Source organism: Rhipicephalus sanguineus, chromosome 2, assembly GCF_013339695.2.
Source record: "Rhipicephalus sanguineus isolate Rsan-2018 chromosome 2, BIME_Rsan_1.4, whole genome shotgun sequence".
NCBI classification, from domain to species: Eukaryota; Metazoa; Arthropoda; class Arachnida; order Ixodida; family Ixodidae; genus Rhipicephalus; species Rhipicephalus sanguineus.
Window position 1 is genome coordinate 172,158,551 of NC_051177.1, and position 13,367 is coordinate 172,171,917.

The following is a 13,367-nucleotide window of genomic DNA, read 5'->3' on the forward strand; positions in this document are numbered from 1 at the left end:
CGCGGATCCTAATTCGGACAAAGAGAGTACGACAACAGGAGCGCTGCAACATGAACTAGCCCAACGTCGTTTCCTTTTGGCGTGTGAGGATTTGCGTTGTCAGATGTTTCTGTGGCTAGGCCTGATCTGCGTCCCGAGCTTTGTCTCACTCGCTTGTTGCTTGGCGTGAGAAGTGTTGTTCCGACGCCGGCCGTTCCATGTGCGCCGTCGGAACTAAAGAAACGCGGCAACTACAAGGCCCTGACGATGGCAAAAACGCGGTGATTATTCACCAGGTGGAAGTTGCTTGGGAGTTTTCGCCGAGTTGGGCAATGAGATCATCCATCAGCTACTTGAACTCGCGCATGTGGACAGTGACTGCCGTGATGACGCACCTCCCACACCACAGCCATCAAATGTGGATTTAGTGTAGGCTGTTGCAGTGCTATTGGCGTCCTGCAGGGGTGGCCAAACATTGGCTGAATTACAGGCCGACTTGGTCGCGCGTAAGCGTACATGTGTACAGACGCGCACTGATAAGTTTTTTCCGGCCGCTGGGCCAATAAATGTGCTTTCTTCTGGTGAATCCTTTTTTTTGGACTCCCAATTACAGTATAGACCGCTTATAACGTAAGTCGCCATAGTCGCGAATATCCGCACTGTAAGCGGTACCGCACTATAACCAAAACAACCTTCTTCAAAGGCTGCACTTGCGCAAAACGTGTTGAGCATGTAGCCTCGCGTGTCCGATAATCAACATATGCGATTTGGGGCGCTTACAACCACTTAAATCTCTGAATGTTCAAAAATTAACCGCCAAAGACCCGCATTGCCAACGAAATGAACATGGGGGAAAAAGCAAACAAAACAAAGTGCCATCGCGGAAATTTGCCGACTACGTTTCAGGCCACCTCGAGGTATGCGCATTACACAGAAACCATGTCGAATCGCGACCGAAATTTCACGTGCTGAGCGGTACCGATCGTTCGATTTCACGGGCGCGCACGCGATGTCCTAGACATTGCAATCGAATCCGGAACCACCATTCGAGAGTTGCATGTGCCAACCATGCCCTCGTTTTCATTAACGATATGATTCCCTTCCCTTCAAGTGCAACCATCGCAAAAAGTTTCGTTGATTCCGCACCAAAGCGCAACTTTTATCGCCCACGACCGCTACCGAAAAGCAACCAATGCTGATTAGGCCTAGCCTGCGGTTCAGCATGTTGTCGCGGGTAGTTTGTCTAAGACAACTTGAAGATCGGACGTCGAAAAGATTGCACTCAAACACTAACCCAAGAACAGCGCGCGTGATACGAAGTTTGTGTTCGCAACCGGGAGATCAACGGCGACAAAAGCCCGCCAAGCTCGTTTAAGTCTGCGCACTGGCAGAAAAGGCGAAAGCTCGCGTCATGAAGCCACATAACTTTTCAATTTGTGGACGAGGTAGCAAACGCGATATCTGTAGCAAGTGTGATAACGACGACGCTTTTCCCGACAGGAAACTTGCGTTCCACGCGGAACGCGCTGCCAGCAAGCGGCCGCGGAGCCTTGCCGCCGCAGGTGCAAAGGCTACTCCGTTGCCTAGGCAACCACCACCCTTCCCCACTCGGCGAGCCCGCATAGCGCTACCGCGGTCATTTTCCTTCCTCCGCCCCTCGTTCGTTCACTGTGCGTGCCCTCGCCCTTCGTAACGACCTCGTCGCTCCCTCCCCAGCGGCGTACCTCCTTTGAGAACTGCAGTCGTTACCGCGTTTGTCAGAAATATTTTCCCGCCACCGCATTATAAACGGTATTTCATCTTGGGGGACTGCACAATAAGCGGTATGCATATAGTTCTATGGGAGGGTAAACGGGAGTCGAAAAAGACCGCACTATAACCGGTCCTGCACTACCGTATATAGGTACTCGCATAATGATCGCACTTTTTTTTTCAAAAAAATTGACGCCAACTTCGGGGTGCGATCTTACGCGGGCTAAATTTTCCGTGAAACAATATTCTGAGCACTGAAAACGCAAAGAAGTCGCTAATCTGAATTCTTACGATAGCTATCATGAACATAACCAAAAATAAAAGTAGAGTAAGGCTTACCTTTGTAATAAAATGCACGCATTACGCAGGAGCTACATGCATGGAACACTGCCCTTTTATTTTTGAACTCTCTGACCCCCTAACATTCATTCCGAGTCCGAAGCGTCACTGGCGTCAGTGTCGTCGCCGCACGATTCCCTGTCGGAATCGGCAGTGTCTTCACTGTCCCACAGACGGTCATCTTCTCTCCCGTCGAGCGCGTTGGAAATGCCAGTCTTCTCAAAGCTCTTGACGACCACCTCGTCGGAAATGGTACTCCATGCTTCGAGAATCCATGAGCAGAGGACTTCCACGGAGGGTCTCCTGATTTTGCCACTTGGCGTGAAATCGTGGTCGCCCGCCGCCATCCACTCTGCGTACAGCCTCCGGACGTTGTCCTTGAACGGTTTGTTCAGTGACACGTCCAGAGGCTGTAGAAGAGAAGTTAGACCCCCAGGGATCACTGCGACTTCCGTGCGCCGCTCCTTCAGCTCGGTACGGACACTGTCAACGAGATGGCCCCGAAAGCTGTCCAGCACAAGAAGTGAAGGAAGCAGAAGCGCTCCTGCTCTTCGCCCCCAAACTGTCTTAATCCAGTCGACCATGAGGTCTGCCGTCATCCACCCTTTTGCTTGAGCGCGGATGTGGATGCCACGGGGAAAGTTTCCCTTCGGAATTGTTTTCCGCTTCAGAATCACGTACGGCGGCAGCTTCCGCCCGTCTGCCGTCACTGCGAGCATCACGGTGCACCGCTGCTTCTCCGCACCACACGTTTTCACGAGCACACTTCGAGCACCTTTCTCGTTCACAGTAGTGCTTCGAGGCATGTCAAACGTCAGCGGCGTTTGGTCGGCGTTGCCTATCTGTGACAGCAGGAAACCGTTCTTCTGGCGTATCCTCGTGACGAACCTGTGAAAATCGATCAGTTTGTCTTTGTACACGGATGGAAGTCGCTGGCACAACGACGTCCGCTGCCTCAGCGACAGTCCATTCCGCCGCATGAAGCGTGTCGTCCAGCCGGAACTGGCGCGGAAGTCCTTTGTGGCTATTCCCAGCCTCCGGGAAACTGTGCGCGCCTGCGTCCGTACCATGTCTAACGACACGGCACAACCGTCTTTGCGCATGTCCCTCACGTATTCGAGGACTGCCTTGTCGATGTCAGGGAACTTGCCCGTTTTGGGTCCGCGGAAAGCCCGGCGCATGCTGTTCGTAGCCATGAGCTTCTCGCGCTGTTTTTTCCAATATCGGATCCGGATTTCGTCGACGCCGAAATGTCTGCCGGCAGCGTGGTTTCCGTGCTCTACCGCGTAATCAAGCGCCTTCAGCTTGAACGCGGCAGTAAAGCTCGCATACTGCCCCATGGTGAAACGGCGCTTCAACAGACAATCACAAAGCACAGCCAAAAAAACGTGGTGTCAGGTGACGCCGTGACGGACGGCTGGGATGGCGGCGACACGGCTTTTTCAGGAATTATGGGAATGCGTCGGCAGCTTGTTGCTGCGGGATGACAACAGGTCGACCAACAGGCGGCCGCCACTGTAACAGTGCGGGATAGCAAAACAAACATGGCGGCCCACAGAGCGAAGCGACCGCATTTTTTTTTTCTTCTTTTCGTCAGTCACGGTGGTATTAACGCAACATTCGACAGATGATAAACGCGATGATCATCGGCTAGACATTTCACACGACATATCGATGCGGCAAGTTCGGGGTGCGATCATTACGCGGGGAAAAAGAAAAATCAAATTTAGACGACAAAATTTAGGGGTGCGATCATTACGCGAGTGCGATCATTACGCGAGTAAATACGGTATATGCGGTTACGTTATAAGTGGTCTGCACTGTATTCGGACTTTTCGGCGGTTCCCGCCGAGTCCTAATAAACGGTCGGTGACTGTACGCATGTTCACGGGAATCGATCCCGCAGGCTTTCTCGGCCGCATAATTTTGTGTAAATGCCTGTTTAATATGAGCGTCCGGAATCTAGGATACGCTCACTATGAAACGGTACCATGCTAAAGTCAGCTTCTATTAATTCATCCTTGACAGGACCAACCAAATTAAACTACAATGGAATCTCTGTGATACAAACCCAACTGATACGAATTTCAGTCTGATAAGAATTCGTAAAATTCTCCGGTTGAATTTTATTGTATCCAGTGGCCCAAAATTTGGATGTTCCGAACACATCACCATGTTACAATGGGTGGTACGAACTTGTGTACTGAAACTGTCGAGCGACGGCCGACAGCAGCGTGCTTCGGAAGCTCTGGAAGTACACACGCTGCCAGCGCACATGGATTGAAAATGAAACTGTCATTTGCCGCAATCGCTGCCGACACGATCAAGTGTGGCGGCGATGAAACTACAAAAGTGCACACACATCCAACACTCACAGAGTCAAGCTATGCCGCTTGCCGCAACCGGTGCACACGAATCCGCAATCCGCGATCATAAATACCAGCAGCATAGTTCTGAAGGCATGTGCACTGCTGGCATACATGGATTGAAAACGGAACTACGGTTTGCCGCTACTGCTGAACGCTAAACCATGTTCGCTGTCGACACGATCATGTATGACGGCGACGAAACTACGAAAGTGCATGCGCATCCAATGCTCACGCAGTCAAAGCGATGCTTGCTGCAACCACTGCGGACAAAGCTGTGGTAGACGCGATCACCGTAGCAACAATGCATTTCCGGGGGCACGTTAGTGGCCAGCACACAGGGATTGAAAACAGAACTACCGTTTGCCTCAACTGCTGCACACGAAACCACGGTTACTACTGATGCGATCGATAGCGACCATGCAGCTCCAAAGGTACGAGGCTAACGCAGCTCTGCATTAAAGGCAACAAAGTCGTAAAAAGGCCGGAAGCGTTTTGATGTTCCTGTTGTTCGCTTATTACTATGGTGGAGTGGACTTCGGAACTTAGTTTTCAGTTAGTGAAGCTTTGATGTACACAGTTCTTTCTACGGATATAAATGTTTTGTGTATGTAGTATAGTGTAAGCTTTATCGCACTAAGAGTAGACGAAGGCTACGTAGAGGGAACGATACCGGACAACACAAGCGCGAACTATCAACTGCTTATTTTTACAGAATCATGACAAAATATATAAACATAAAGAAAGGGGGCAGAAACAACAAAACAAAAAAATAAACACTCACACATGTGCAAGACTCACGTATATATTTTTTCGTGATTCTGTAAAAATAAACAGTGGATAGTTTGCGTTTGTGTCATATCGTGTCGTTCCTTCTATGTAGGCTTCGTCTACTTTTCGCACGATAATGTGTACACTATGAACGACCAACTGGCCCCTACCCTGGCTCTTCTCGCATGTACAGTGGAACCCCGGTTTTACGACGGATTAGTCCCGTCCCGGTGGAAGCCCCATAGACGCAATGCATTAAAAACCTCAATTATCCGACGTGATTTTATGCCGAACCTGCGTTGCACGACGATCGACGCGAAACGGAGGGGCCAAACGGCGAACAAAGGGGAAGTGCTGCAGGCGTCTTTTGTTGCACCGGCTCTTTCAGGAGTGCACGTGATCGCGGAGGGCACCCCATCGCATGCCGAGTGCTCAGAAAACCGGTTCATTCCGGCTTCCTGCTGCCGTTCGTTTTTCCCCTCGTCCTCCTAGCGGCCACCGGTGCCGCTCGATTACAGAGTGGAGGTGTAGAGTCGGTAGAGTTGAGTGGTGAGGTTGTGGTATTTCCCCATTCTTTTCACCCTTTCCGAACAATCATCTCTCTCCTGCTCTCGTCGCTCAGTAGACACCGTCGGAAAAGTGTTCCTTTCTAGGGCGCTTAGCCGTGTCCCCAATCTGGGAGACAGAAAGAAGTGCCTCTTCCCTCAACAACCACTATATATAATGTTCCTTAGCGTGGTCTTCGCTCGTGTTGTCCGCGATCGTGTCGACATGCACGGCTACGCAAGATGTCGCGAATGCGCACAGTTTTGTCGCTTGGCGAAAAGCTACGAATCATCGCAGAAGCCGAAAGGTGGCATGGAGCCACAAAGGCAGGCATTGCCCGGGAGCTAAAGATAGCGGAATCTTCGCTGAAAACTATCTTGGCGAACAAAGCTTCTATTCTTGAGAACGCAGACAAGTTCGGTCTCAAGTGGTAGATGGCAAAAGAAGGTGAGCACAAGAAGTTCGAAAAGCTATCCTCAAGGAGAAGGCCGACCGCGTGGCGTTGTGCTTGGGCATTGACGATTTTAAGGCGTTGAACAGGTGGTTGGATCGTTTTAAAAAGCGAAATATCATGTACAGCCGCTCCTGTGGAGAAAGTTCGACAGTAGACGTTTCCACATTGCAGGAGTGGAAAGAAACACTGCTGAACTTGATCGCGGCATACAAGCCTTGTAACGTTTTCAACACGGATGAATGTGGTATCTTTTATCACATGCAACCTGAGCAGACCCTCACCTTCAAGGGTGACAGCTGTTACAGAGGGAAGCGCAGTAAGGAGCACTTGACGGCACTGTTTTGTGGCAACAAGGACGGGTCCGAGAAGCTACCGGTGCTCGTAATTAGGGTTGCCACCTGCCCGGTTTTGGACCGGCCGGGCCGGTTTTTTAGACAAGGGGCCGGTCGCCGGTCCGCATATAAGACCGGCCGTCATTGGCCGGTTTTTTGCTCATCGTATCCCGAGTATTTTTTTTTTTTACTCTTCTCCGTGTTGACCGCACGTGTTGACTGAGGAATTCCACCTGCGCGGTCGGGGACTGACTTCGCAGGTGGAAAGAAAAGACGGGGGAAATGTGACACCTCCGTCGCCGCAACGACACCGCGTGTCGATCCCCTACATCGCCGGTGCACTGAGAAAGGCATGGGCCAACGTCGCGACAAGCCATCCACCACCATCGGCAGCTTCAACGCTCGGCCCAAAGATAGCGCACCTGCGGAAAAAGCTCAGGGCGTCGTGTACCTGATCGCGTGAGCCGACTGCCCCGCTTCCTACATTGGGGATACCAAGAACTTCCACGAAAGAATGCGGCAGCACAAGAATAACCTCCGTCAATTGAACCGAGAACGGAGCGCAGTAGCAGGACACTTCGAGCGGTTTGACCAATATCCGTCCCGACGACGCGGTGACTCTGGCAAAAGAAAGGAACCCTCGCCGGCGGCTCCTCCTCGAATCCTGGCACATTCAGCAGACAACAGGAAAAACCGACTGCTCTACGGGGACATTGCCCTCCCTCTCCTGCCACCGATCGTTGGAACATAGCGAAAATCAGTATCAGTAGTTAGTTACGTGCTTCCTTTGCTTGCATCATGAGCACGGATTCTCCGCCTTTGAAAAAGCGAAAAATACGTCAATGCACGTTCCGGAAAGAGTAGAGATCTCAACCCGAGTACGAGAGCTGGCTCCTGCCCACTGTGTGCTGCTTTTGTTTGTGCATTGGGTTTATTTGGCTCAATGAAAGCAATGTTACATTAAATGTCACTGCATGCCGAAGAAGTGACATAGCGTCTATTGTTCAACATTATTTTAATCTCCTGTTAATCCCCCCCCCCCCCGTCGAAGGGCCGGTTTTTTTTTTCGGTAAAAGGTGGCAACCCTACTCGTAATAGGCAAATTTGGCAAGCCACGGTGCTTTAAGAATTTGCGGATGCTGCCGTGCAGCTGCGATTACATGAAAAAGGCATGGATGATGTCCTCTATTTTCACCAACTTTCTGCAGCGGCTGGACAAAAAAATTGGTGCAAAGGCGAGAAAGATTCTTCTCTTTATGGATAGCGCATCATGCCACCCACCCGACACGACCAGCCTGCGGAATGTCAAGGTGGTGTTTCTACCGCCTAACTGCACAAGATGTCTGCAGCTGTTGGATGCTGGCATCAAGTGTGTGAAGCAGGGCTACAGAAAGCGGCTTCTGTAGCGTCGGCTGACGGCAATGGAGCGCAGCGAGGAGGAAAAAAAGATCTCCGTGCTCGACGCTATGCACATGATCGCCAGTTTGTGGAGCACAGTGTCGCAGAGCACAATTGCAAACTCATTTAAGCATTGTGGCTGCATGCGAAAGACTGCCTCCACTGCTGGCGCCTCTACCGCTGGCGACTCCACATCCTCGATGGAGGAGAATGCAAGCTCCGTCGACGACGACTTCAAGCGCTTGAAGCCAGCTACAACCTTCGCCATATTCGTGGAGGCCAACAATGACGTTGCCATTTGCAGTGAACTGTCGCTGAACGATGCAATTGCAAAGGCATTGCTCGATGCTGACACCACTGCGACATTAGACAAGGACGCTGCCGCCGCCACAGATATTGCCGTCCCTACGTCATTTGCCGATATGCCACGGCACATAGATGGCATAAGGAGCTACAATTGTACACGCGAAGCTACAGAGGACATTCTCTTGGAGGTTGCCAAACTTGAGGGGAAGCTGGGCTCCAAGAAAGTGCAAAAGAAGCTCACGGATTTTTTTTAAGTGTGTGGGCAGAACCTTCGTACTTGCACAGTGCCATGTTACACTACGGCTGTTGCGAATCGTGCCAGCGGATTTCGGAGCACTCAGCATTTGCTTCAATAAATCATAACTAGCACCTGCGTTGCAGTATTCTTCTCGCTTTTTAACACGAAAGTGTTTTATGCCGGGGTCCACCAAGTACATCCGTCACGGATATGACGTTGATAAAATGGACGCCAACGGGTGAGAAAGAAAAAACCAAGAAAAAGATACCCCGCTGGGAATCGAACCCACGGCGTTGCGGCCGCGACGGCAAGCGCCCAACGCGCTCCGACTAAGCCAACTCGGGAGATGCTAGGCGCGGCGCGAACGCGCCTTATATCTTTCACACACTCTCTTTCGCCGCGGGCGGAGCGGGGCGGTGCCGCTGTCTGTGAGATGTGAAAAGAAGTAATGCTTCACGATCGACACTTACTAGCGCTTACTCCGAGATTGCGCGTGATATCGGAGGTCGTGGTTAAAGCGTCTCGATACCAGAGAGGTCGACTGGCCGCGCTGGCGTCGCCGAGGCACCCTTGACGCAGTTATGTTCTTTGCCTTTGGCTTCGTGTTAGCGTGCGTCGGCTCATCGGAGTAGTGCAGCTTCCACGTGCACCAACGGGATTTCTCCGCCGCCGACTGCTTCAATTGCGAGAGCACCGACTAACAAAACTGCTGCAATATGCGTTGCAGAAAGGACGCGATTTCGACGGGGGAATGTCATGCCTTGGTGGAGCGAGAGCAGCGCCTGTGAGACAGAGGCCAGCGGGACGCACGCGTTTGCGGCTCAGGCTACGTACCTCTACCTCCCGTGATGCTGAAGCGCAGTGTGTGTTATGTATGCATGAGCACAGGCGTCGGCTACCCATTACTAGAAAGCGCACACCGTGCCGTTTCTCTCCTTAATTGACGACGCTTTGAAGAAGTGCATACCGGGTACCAGTGTTGATTATGAGCTTGTTAATATCATCCTTACGCGGGATTCACGATTCGCTGTGTCCAAATATATGTTCACACCGTCAGCTACCACAACGGTTTAATCATGATCATGGGCGTTAGTCGTCGCGATAGAGACATGCTGTCAACATGGGTGCATCCACGTCAAACGGTGCTATAGCTGCCAAACACGAATAGACATTGTACAAGCTCTCATATATCACTACACAATGAGCACTACTTCTGTGAAGACACGTTTCACTTTTCGTGTTATACCGATTCCTAGGACGGAGGGATCAGCCATGTTTTTTTGTGTTATTTGGGTTTTAGAGCCCTGTAGCGTTTGTTCCTAGTTTGCACAGAAGTTTCTCGCTAATACATTGTGCTAAACAGCATTTATGTACGCATAAATTTTTGGTTTCGGATATTACGACACTTTTCCGCCGTCCCGAGCACGTCGTTTAATCGGGGTTTCACTGTAGTGCAGTTTGAAAATAAATTTTGCTAGTTTTTTGATGATACGGAATATCGGGTGATACAAATGTTTTCGCTCCCCTTGGAAATTTGTGTTATCGAGATTCTGCTGTAATTATTTGGCAAATTAAATTAGACAAGAAACAGAAAAAAAAAGAAGCACAATGCTGATTCATTTAATAGTGTTTGCCTGATTGTAATGTGCCCCTAAATTCAATGCGCAGCCACTTCTTGTGTGTTAAAACTAGAAGCCTAACGTAGTAAGGGCATTATATGTTCTAAACACTTCAGTAATCCATTACGCACCCGATTTCTTTAGCAAACAAAACTCTGCATGCTATGGATTTTAGTGGTAAGGAAAGCTGAAATGAGCAAACTTCACCTCTACAGAACAGAAATTTATTCAAAGCTTATTTTATTATCATTAGTCAAAAAGGATGGAGGCTTCGACTGATTAGCAGTCATTGAACAAGAAACGACTGCGCAACAGTCGCAAATGGTGTCATGGTCCATGCTTAGCAGTAACGCTTTCGTTTGGGCTAGTTGGTGTATACTTGGAACTTAATGCATGGCTGTGCTAAAAAAAACACGGACAAGGAAGCGGCTCCATGGTTTTTTAGCGCAGCCATGCATTATGTTCCATGCTTAGACTAATGACTTTTACTAGTTTTTTTTATGATGCATGCACTTCTGTAGTCTGGCAGAAACGTGTGACACAGCCATTTGTCATTAACTTATCATGTCAATAACTGAGGCATTTGATAACCACTGGTTGATGTAGTTTTCTCTTTCTTTGCCATACGGAGGGCGAAGTTGGTGATGATGAAATGTCCTGAGAGTGCATCATTTACAGTTGTGGAAGGCATGATAGACGCAGCTAATCCAGTTTCTGGGTTCTAAATGTTATTCAGTATTCTTAATACTATTGATAAGTGAGCCAGCACTAACGTTTATATGAAAAAAAAATTACGGTATATTGCCGATTATAAGTCGACGTTTTTTTCATAAAATGACCCTCCAAAGCTCGGGGGTTGACCTATAATCAGAGTTGACCTATACACGGAATTGTAAAGTTGACTTATCTGTGGGGTCCGATGAAAGGTCGTCGTCCTCGGATTTCCTGCTATTCGACGCATCGATAACATCAGCCGCGGAGGCAGCAGAGTCGCGGCAACAGCTATCTCCCAACACGCGTGCGCCGCTTCCAGAGCCGGACATTTTTGCGATCTGCCACGACGATCGCGAAACTATAGCGAAACCACGCAAGGCGAAACTACGGAGTGCGTTTAAAAATCACCGCCGCATGGCATTAATGCGAACTGCTTGGGAAACACGGTCTCGAAAGCAGCATTTCAAACCTTTGATAGAGGGCGAACGATGCTCTATGAATGAAGAGGAATTTACCTTGCGATGCGCCCTGCAGTTTTGTTTTCATACAATAGAAACGATTCGTTGACAAACCATCGGCGTCTGTGTGGGCTGGCAACACTTCGCGGGGAACTAAACCACATGACCAGTCACATGCGCCCACGAGCATCTTTTGCGTCTTTTTGCACTCACGCCTTTTCACTATTTCTGCATTTCACTTCGCTTGCGAGCAGTGGTGTGCGCGATTTGCGACGCTGCCAAATGGACGCCAAGATGCCACCACTACGCCGGCAACAGTACAGCGCTGCTTTCAAGAGGCAAGCGACCCTCTACGCAGAGTCGGAAAGCAACGTTTAAGCAGGGCGCAAGTTTGATGTGTCAGAAAAGTGCGTGAGGGAATAGAGAAAACAAAGGACCAAGATTTTCGCGTGCACTGCTACACGTTCGTTTCGCGGACTGAACTCTGGACGATACCCTGCCATTGAGAAGGCGGTTCGAGATTGGGTTCACGACCACCGGCACCCATTTCAATGGCGAGCAGCAGCAGTGGCTCACATGATGGCAATGACCGTGACTGCGTCCTTCTCTCAAGCGACGACGAGTCGTAAGCAATGTTTCACGGGCAAATAAATGTTTCTGTGCATCCCTCTTCTGAAAAACTTATTGGTGAGCTATGGCTGCAGCATGAGGCTGTGTTCGGAGTCAACTTTTTTTTCCCCTAGAAGGGGTTGCAAGTTGGGGGGGGGGGGTCGACTTATAATCGGCAATATACGGTAAAATACGTGTCTTTCGTGTAAACTGTACAACTATGTTATAAAATGTACGGTTGATGGATCACACACAAAAAGATGCGGATGCCTTGTTGTAAGAAAAGCCTTCCCACATTCTGAAAGCCATCTGTGTAAACTGTGTGCGAAGTGTGTATTATAGGTTAAAATATGCGTGACTCTAAGAAAAACATGTGGAGAGATGTGGATGGTGCCTCGGCATGCAGGTTGCAGTGCCCCAGTTTGAGCGCGAGCGTCCTCTGTGGCCCGAAGAGCACTCTTCGGGTGGAGGGGAAAGCCGGGAGTTACAGCTGGGCTGTTCACGGGCAGTGGCCACCAACTGGCGTCCAGCCGACAGGGGTGCCTGCCTGGAGGCCCTGGGCAGGGGTCCTCTCTTCTTCGAAACCACCAGCTTTCCCTGGCGGCCCGATGGAGGAGGAGCCAGCCCCGATCCCCCGCCCGTACACCCGTGCTTCCTGCAGGGACAGCAGCAACGCTCCAGTGGTGGGTGGGCACTCTTTATTCTCCGTCAGAACAACCACACAGAGGGTTGTAAAGCAGTGGTTGGCTGAAGCCACTTAGAGTCCACGAGATCCAGGTGAGGCAGAAGTTCGGAGGAAGATGGAAGCTTTGACTGATTAGCAGTCATTGAACATGGAATGTTGCTGGAGCCAAAGTTTCAACAGGGGTGCTTGTCTTCTTGTCTCACTGCCGTGACAAAGACAAAGCGCCACCCAAAGGAAGTAGTGTAATCACTGTGCGAGTGATTGCGCTACTTGCTGCCCTGGCGAAGCTAGTAGCAACTTTGACAAGTCGCGCCGCTGAGCTCCGGGGGCACCCAGGCACTGTGACAGTGGGACAAAACGGCTGGCTCACCAGAGTGTCCCGGTGAACACCAATGCGATTTAGCAATGTTGCCGTAATACCCCTGTCACACGGTGCAACTTAAGTGCACTTTGAGGGAGTACACTTCGCCGCTAGTGTCATTCGCACACTGTCACACGGGAATGCTTAGTGACCCTCACTGCGAAGTGCACTTGCCGGCGAGTGCATTTGCCAAACTCGCTTCGCTACAGCTGAGTGTCTAGCCTCGGCGGCAGTGGCTCGAGAATAGATAAGTTATTTATTTATTTATTTATTTTCATACTCTCGGGGCCCGAGGGCATTACAGAGAGGAGTGGTCTGAGAACAATACATCAATAACTGCTATTTTAAAGGCAGCAGATTCTTGAATTGCAGCAATGGAGGCAGGAACGTGGTTCCAGTCACTGCTTGTTTGCGGCAAAAAAGAAGCTGAGCAAGTATTT

The 13,367-nt window shown here is 50.2% G+C and overlaps 1 protein-coding gene across 1 annotated transcript in view; it reads left to right on the forward strand.

The window, feature by feature from the left end:
• Nucleotides 1–12,632, forward strand: part of LOC119382036 (UHRF1-binding protein 1-like) — a 93,382-nt gene extending 80,750 nt beyond the window's left edge. The window contains exon 11 of the mRNA XM_049412981.1: nt 12,288–12,632. Coding sequence (XP_049268938.1) covers nt 12,288–12,632 — 345 coding nt within the window. The remainder of the gene's footprint in view (nt 1–12,287) is intronic.
• Nucleotides 12,633–13,367: the final 735 nt, after the last annotated feature.